Source organism: Petromyzon marinus, chromosome 43, assembly GCF_048934315.1.
Source record: "Petromyzon marinus isolate PM22_M1 ecotype Great Lakes invasive population chromosome 43, UKy_Petmar_22M1.pri1.0, whole genome shotgun sequence".
Classification (NCBI taxonomy): domain Eukaryota; kingdom Metazoa; phylum Chordata; class Hyperoartia; order Petromyzontiformes; family Petromyzontidae; genus Petromyzon; species Petromyzon marinus.
The window spans coordinates 6,920,325-6,927,990 of record NC_133709.1 but is presented as its reverse complement, the minus strand read 5'-3'; the positions used below and the strand labels follow the sequence as shown (position 1 = coordinate 6,927,990).

General features: G+C 51.9%; 1 protein-coding gene across 1 annotated transcript; it reads left to right on the top strand.

Annotated features, from left to right (window-relative positions):
- The first annotated feature begins 1,196 nt into the window (after window positions 1–1,196).
- KLHL10 (kelch like family member 10) lies at window positions 1,197–7,240 on the top strand. The gene is made up of 5 exons (XM_032970531.2): window positions 1,197–1,530; window positions 2,769–3,258; window positions 4,361–4,954; window positions 5,895–6,044; window positions 6,787–7,240. Exons 1-5 carry the CDS (start codon window positions 1,385–1,387, stop codon window positions 7,120–7,122), a joined length of 1,716 nt encoding a protein of 571 aa, XP_032826422.1. The 5' UTR covers window positions 1,197–1,384; the 3' UTR covers window positions 7,123–7,240.
- The last annotated feature ends 426 nt before the right edge of the window (window positions 7,241–7,666 follow it).

The following is a 7,666-nucleotide window of genomic DNA, read 5'->3' as shown; positions in this document are numbered from 1 at the left end:
GTAAAGTCAAGTAGGTAAAATTTAATTAAATGAAAACAGCTATTTTACCTACGTGACTTTTCCGAAAAAAAAACAAAGAGTATCTTTCGGTAAAGTCACGTAGGTAAAAATAAAATAAATTTGACGGTAACTATACACACGAAACAAAGACAAAGATCCCCCCTAACAGACTGTAGGGGCAAGTGCTGTTAGCGAGCAGCACCTATAAAGGCCGGCACGGCACACGAGGGGGTGGGTGGCCAACACCACGCACGGCCGCCTTTGTCTCCCTAGTGGCGATGCTTACACATCGCACCAGGTACTCATTTGAGGCTGAGTCGACCTAGGGGAGGCCCAGGACCGGTTCAGATAATCGCCGTGAGCGGGAATCTAATCCCGGTTCGCCAGGTTCGTATAGCGTAGCGGTGCGCTAACCGCTACACTACCCATGTTACTACTACCGCCTCTGGCACACGCTTTTCTGACACGTACTTCGTCCAGCCGCTAAGCTAATGTCGTTACTGATGCGTTCATCATTTGGTCTGCGCCCTAAGGATGTGTCTTGCCATCTTCGGGAACTAATTGTGAAGGGGAGCGTTCTTTTTGGAAGCTAAAGCTGATTTAACAAAACATTGTCCCATCAACTATAGGACAACAACGCCTGTCTTCCCTTGCTCTACACTCAATTTCGAATGAGATTGTGCGAAAGACCCCATTTGTGGATGTTATTTGCTAATTTTGCAATGAAAAAAATCTCGAAAAGTTCATCTCCGGTGTTAACTTGTCTCACCTTATGAAAAAAAAATATTTACATTGACACGACTGCCTCTTTATATACACACTGTGCCTATCCTTGCTGTATACATATATTTATTCAAGAAGATAAAAAAAAATTAAGCAAAAGCAAGATATGTATACAGCAAGGATAAAAAAAATAACCAAGATATCTTGGTTAATTTTTTTTTAACCAATATATCTTGGTTATTTTTTTGTTATCATACATACATACAAACAAAAAAACATGGTAAAAAATCCCAAGTCCTTTAGTTGTCGTATGCCTACTATGGCCTCTTGAATAATTACGGCCCCTGTCAAAGGAAACAACGCGCCTCTTGTCACATCCTATAAACGAGGTTACGCAATCCCCCCCCTCATCCCCCCCCCCCCCACGTCGAGACCACGTGGTCTCCACACTATTACGCGCATCTTCCCCTTGCGACGTCATTGATGACGCGACACTCGCAAGGCAAGGAGGGGCACGCGGTGGGCAAGCCCGGAACGTCTTCGCCTAAATACTCATCTCGAGTTTGCCGAGTCGAAGGAGGTCGCGGTCTGGTTATTAGTGACAATTATTATCCTAAATTGATCGCGTTAGTTCCGCGGCTCCCTAGAAGCGGCGACGACGATGGAGCGAAAGATGAGCTCTTTGGCGTGCTCCGTGTTCAACGAACTGCGCCTGGAGGGGAAGCTTTGCGACGCGGTGATCCGCGTCAAGGACCGCGAGTTCAACGCGCACAAGAACATCCTGTGCAGCTGCAGCCCCTACTTCAGGTGAGGGCGGGTCAAGTTCACCGCCGTGGGTTTGAGGGTCGCGCCATCGCTCGGTGGGAGTGCGACGCTCAAGCCGATAGAGAGCGGGCGGTCAAATTATCTGCCGCTGAGACTCGCAGCAAGAAGCGCCTAAGCGTTCGAATCACAACTCCCTCCGCCTTACAACAAAAACAAACAAAACAACTTGGCGCTCCGGATGTCGATATTGAGTCAACCAATGTAAAATCTCCTGGGGTGTTAGTGACGCTAAAAAGCGTTGTTAGAGAGCGGGCGGCATCGCGAGTTGAACCATCCCAGGTTGGAATCCAGACCCGGGTGCATTTATTTGTGAATGCTTTGCCCCGACTGTAAAAAAATATATATATATATTCTTGGCAGTATAAATGTCGACAGCGAGTCTCCAAAAACGTAAGCTGTCTTGGTTTCCCGCTAAAAGCGTACACAAATATCGAATCTCCATTATTAGTTAACCGAGTAAATCTCCTGGTGAGTGCGACGCTAAAGCCGACAGAGAGCGAGCGGCAGCGTGATATTTTACTGTACAGTACCGCGAATCGCATTTCTTTGTCGCAGGTTCAGATGTTTTGCCCCCGACTGTGAAACACCTGCCAATATTTTCCCGAACACGTGTTGAGTCAGGCTCTTCTGGGCAAATGAGCGTGATGATTACGTTAATAATAAGGATGTTCATAATAAATACGATCCCTAGGCAATTTTACCGTTGTTGGAATCCGTGCAGCCTTGCTGTTGCCACGTGTGGAGTTAATACCCGCGCGGACAAACGCCAAAACACCGCTGCGTGAGACGTCAAACACTCCCGCCCAGGATGCGATATAAGATAGGAGAGATATCCGTTCGTAGGATAGGAGAGAGATGAGGGAGAGATATATCTTCATAACATAAATAGGAGAGAGAGATACATTGAAAAGAGCACTAACATAGGAGATAGGTGTATTCATAAGATCAATAGGAGAGAGATGGATTCAGGAGATGAATATGAGGGAGATGCATTCATAAGATCAATAGGAGAGAGTCGCATTCATAAGATCAATAGGCGACATGCATTCAGAAGATCAGCAGGAGAGAGATGCATTAATCAGATCGATGAGAGAGAGTTGCACTCAGAAGGTCAATAAACTAAACAGGAGAGAGATGCATTCATACGATCAATCGGACAGAGATGCATGGATACAATTAATAGAGCGTTGCTGATGTCGCGATGCTGCTCCTTCCCTCAGGGCGCTGTTCACGGGCAGCTGGAGCGATGCAGGGAGGCGCAAGTTCACGATCCCGGGCGTGGAACCCGAGGCGATGGAACTCATCATTGAGTACGCGTACATGCGCACCCTGCCCGTCACGTGCGCCAACGTGGAGCGGCTGCTGGTGGCCGCTGACCAGTTCAACGTGATGGGCATCGTGCGCCTGTGCTGCGCCTTCCTGCGGGAGCACATCAGCTTCGACAGCTGCGTCGAGGTCTACAGGTTCTCCGGCTTCTACGCCCTGCACGATCTCCAGCAGAGCGCATTCGCCTTCATGCTGCAAAACTTCGAGGCGCTGGCGGGTTCGAGGGAGCAATTTTGCGAGCTGACGGCGGACGAGCTGGAGCTGATGCTGAGCCAGGATGAGCTGACCGTGCGGAGCGAGCACACCGCGTACGACGCGATCCTCACGTGGCTCTCGGGGGACGTGGAGGCGCGCACGCGGGACGTGCCGCGGCTCCTCGCCAAGGTGCCGACCGCGCGGGAGACACACGGGCACGCTCGCAGAGACACACGGGCACGCTCGCAGAGACACACGGGCACGCTCGCAGAGACACACGGGCACGCTCGCAGAGACACACGGGCACGCTCGCAGAGACACACGGGCACGCTCGCAGAGACACACGGGCACGCTCGCAGAGACACACGGGCACGCTCGCAGAGACACACGGGCACGCTCGCAGAGACACACGGGCACGCTCGCAGAAACACACGGGCACGCTCGCAGAGACACACGGGCACGCTCGCAGAGACACACGGGCACCCGCGCAAAGACAGAGGCACGGGCAGATGCGGATACAAACAGAGACACGGGCAGATGTGCCGAGACACAGAGGTGCACACAGAGAGGCAGTTGCAGATACAGGGACACGGGACAGATGTGCAGAGACATCGAGACTCGCGCAGAGACGCAAATACAGGCATGCACACAGATACAGGTGTCCAAAGATGTCGACAGGTGCAAAAGACAAACTGCACATATTCTTGGTTCTTTCGGTAAAGTCACGTAGAAGGGAAATAATAAAATAATTAGGACGCTGTCTTTCCGACAGCTCTGTTCTTCACCTGAGGACGGCTGCTTGCGTTATGGCCGAAACGTCGTGATAATTTTATTTAATGTTTTATTTTTTTATTTCCCTTCTACGTGACTTTACCGAAAGAACCAAGAATATGAATCCCTGCAGTCACGAAAGCTTTAAATCGAAATTTAAACTTCACATATATAGACAGAGACTTACAGATACACAGGCTCTCACACACTAAGAATCACATATACACACAGATATATTCACACAAAGACAGACGGACAAACATACAGACACGCATACTCAGATGCATACAAGATGAAGACAGACACACACAGATACATACAGACTCACAAACTCTTTTAATAATGTAATCTTATGTTAACATGTTCAGTGCCCTGTGACGATGCTATTGTGCAGGGCGCTATATTGAATAAAGTTTGATTGGCTGAAGATCATCCATCCATTTAGTCATTCATTCGTGTTTCCTTCTCCTTATAAATTTATCTCACGCGTGTGCCGCATCTCCCCTTTCTGCCCCCGCAGCTGCGCTTGTCCCTCATGAGACTCGACGTCTTTCTCGGCCACCTGGACCAATTTGAGCGGATCAGGGATCGCGTCGACTGCCGGGAAGCGATCTGTGGTACCGTGCAGGCCCTGCTGGCGGCGGACGGGCCCGCGCTCCGGCGCCCGCGCCTGCCCTCCTCCGTGCTCTTCGCCGTGGGGGGCTGGAGCGCCAGCAGCCCCACCAACGCCGTGGAGGCGTTCGACGCGCGCTCCGACTCCTGGCGCAATGTGACCCCCGAGCACGAGTTCAGCCCCCGCGCCTACCACGGCACCGCCTTCCTGCGCCCCCACGTGTACGTGGTGGGGGGCTTCGACAGCGCGGACTACTTCAACGGCGTGCTGCGCCTCGAGCCGGCGAGCGGAGCGTGGAGACAGGTGGCCCCCATGCACGAGCGCCGCTGCTACGTGAGCGTGGCCGTGCTGGGGGGGGCGCTCTACGCCATGGGCGGCTTCGACGGCTACGCGCGCCTCAGCAGCGCCGAGCGCTACGAGCCCGAGAGCAACCAGTGGAGCATGATCGCCACCATGAACGCGATGCGCAGCGACGCAAGCGCCACGGCCCTGGGCGGCAGGGTGAGGAACGGCAGTCCCCTATTCTCACCCTCCACTCCCATCCTACACTCTCACCCTCCACACTCACACGTTCTACTCTAGGTTCCGCTTTCACCTTCCTCTCTCACACTCCACTCCCATCCTACACTCTCACGTTCCACTCTCACCCTCCACACTCACACTCAACCCTTACACTCCACTCTCACCCTCCTCTCTCACACTCAACCCTCACACTCCACTCTCACCCTCCTCTCTCACACTCAACCCTCACACTCCACTCTCACGTTCCGCTCTCACCCTCCACACTCACACTCCACTCACATGTTCCACTCGGTTCCGCCCTCACCCTCCTCTCTCACACTCAACCCTCACACGTGACTCTCACACTCCTCTGTCACCTTCATACACTCCACTTTCCCAGTCAACTCTCACCACTCCACTCTCACTTTCCACTCTCAACCTTTACCCTGACCTTCCACTCATACTTCACTATTAACACTCCACTCTCACCCCCTACGCACAACCTCCACTCTCACACTCCAACAGAGTGGAACAACGTGGATGTCCAGAATAAACACCTCATTGAGACCCAAAAATCACACCTCCTGGCTTTGACTTTCCCTCCTGATGTAACCAACAACTGCATCAGAACATCAACAAGCCGATGCACGCATCTCCTTCATGACTGGAAAATTAAAGATGCAAGCCACAGTGTTGCGATTGTGGCCACGCAACACAAAGCATGGACCATTAGTGAACCACTTTAGTCTACTATCCATCAACAGAGGAGGAGAAATAGCAAAACCACACAAAACCCTCTCTTGAAAGCCCTCTCATCGTGGCTTGCAGACCTCGACATTGACATTTAGCTTCTGAACACATTGCTGGATTCATGAGCAAGAACAATAGCATCTGGAGTTGTCGGTAACACCGGTGCGTACGCGTGTGCGCGTGACGACAGGTTTACATCTGTGGGGGATTCAATGGCAACGAATGCCTCTTCACGGCTGAGCACTACTGCCCCGAGACCAACGCATGGACCCTCTTCTCCCCCATGACTGTGCGGCGCAGCGGCATCGGAGTGATCGCCTGCGGAGACCGCGTGTGCGCTGTGAGTAGGCCGGACCGCAAGATGCCACGGGACTCTTACGAGCACGGCAGGGTGGAGGCAGTGCCTGGGTTTCGATTCCCGACTCGGGCGCATTTTGTGCGTGGAGTTTGTACGTCCTGCCCCTGCTCTGCATGGGTTTCCTCCGGGTGATCCGGTTTCCTTCCATAGCTTAAATAAATAAAAAACTCCATGAAATTTAATTGGTTTTGGCCTCACATCCCAATGTTGAAAAATGACTCAACGCAACTTCGCCCCCCACCACCGCGTGCCCATGAAAACTTGGCAGGACCCTCCTGAAACAGTCTTATAACACAGCGAGGCTTTCCTTGGTAAACAAGCTTAATAAGAACAGTTTGTTAGGGCTACAGGGTAATCTTTGTGCGTGCGTTTTTGTACATACATGTCTCTGTGCAAATGTCTGTTTGCATGTGTATATATATGACGATTATCTGAACCAGTCCTGGTTACTCCCCTATATCTACTCAGCCTCCAATAAGTACCTGGTGCGTTGTGTAAACATCGCTACTGGGGAGACAAAGGTGGGCTGGGAGTAACCACCCACCCTCTCATGGTGTCGAGCCGTCCTTCATAGGCGCTCGCTAATAGCACTTGCCCAAAAACTCTGGTCAGGCGACACAGGTGATCTTTGTATCTGTATGTCACATATCTATTATAGAGAATCTATGTATATATCACTCACTTGCTGTGTGGCTGTGTGCCTGTGCGTTGGGGGGGGGGGCAGGTGGGTGGATTCGACGGCACAAACCGCTTGCGCAGCGCCGAGGAGTACACCCCGGCCACCGACTCGTGGAGCCCGCTGCCGGAGATGAACCAACCGCGCAGCAACTTTGGCATCGAGGTCGTGGACGGCGTGGTCTACGCCGTGGGCGGCTTCAACGGCTTCACCACCACCTTCAACTCGGAGTGCTACGATCGTGACGAGGGCCGCTGGTTCGACGTCAGCGACATGAGCATTTACCGCAGCGCGCTCAGCTGCTGCGTGGTGCAGGGGCTGCCCAACGTGCGCGACTTCGTGGCCCCCCGCGACGAGGTGGCCGCCCACAACGTCGCCTCTTAGACGTCGCCTCTTCGACGTCAACCCGGACTAAACACGAAGCGGCTGCACAATACAAAAGCAACATTTATGGGGAGGGGAATTTTGACGTTTTTCTAAATACACTGTCGTATTTACTACTCTCGAGTGTCAGTGGTCCAATTTGTCTGTTGCTTCACTGTCGGCTGGTGTTTGTGCTTTGTAATTGCGTCGGACCCACGGCATAACATAGCCATTGTCATAACATAGCTCGGTAACATATCCGAATTAGGGCAGCAGTGGTGGGAGTAATAACGCCTCACAGCAAGAATCGCCAGGGTCTGATTCCCTTCTCGGATGCATTCTTGGACTTTGAATGTTCCCCACCACTGTTCAACAGTTGTCTCATGAATAGCCTTTTGCCATGCAAATCAAGCACATCCGAATAAGCACAGACAATCTAATCGCACCTCCGAATTGCACGGTTGGCTAAGTACGGTGCAAAAGAAGTTCAACATACACACTGTACATACAACACAAACACATTGGAAAAAAATCCGATTTTAAGATTGGGACACTGTAAACACAA

What these genes read in the sequence shown, in the direction of transcription:
- KLHL10 (XM_032970531.2), top strand. Translation starts at nt 1,385, where the DNA reads ATGGAGCGAAAGATGAGCTCTTTGGCGTGCTCCGTGTTCAACGAACTG. An exon ending in AGCTGCAGCCCCTACTTCAG is followed by an intron (nt 1,531 to 2,768) that starts GTGAGGGCGGGT and finishes TCCTTCCCTCAG; the next exon opens with GGCGCTGTTCACGGGCAGCT. An exon ending in CCACGGCCCTGGGCGGCAGG is followed by an intron (nt 4,955 to 5,894) that starts GTGAGGAACGGC and finishes GCGTGACGACAG; the next exon opens with GTTTACATCTGTGGGGGATT.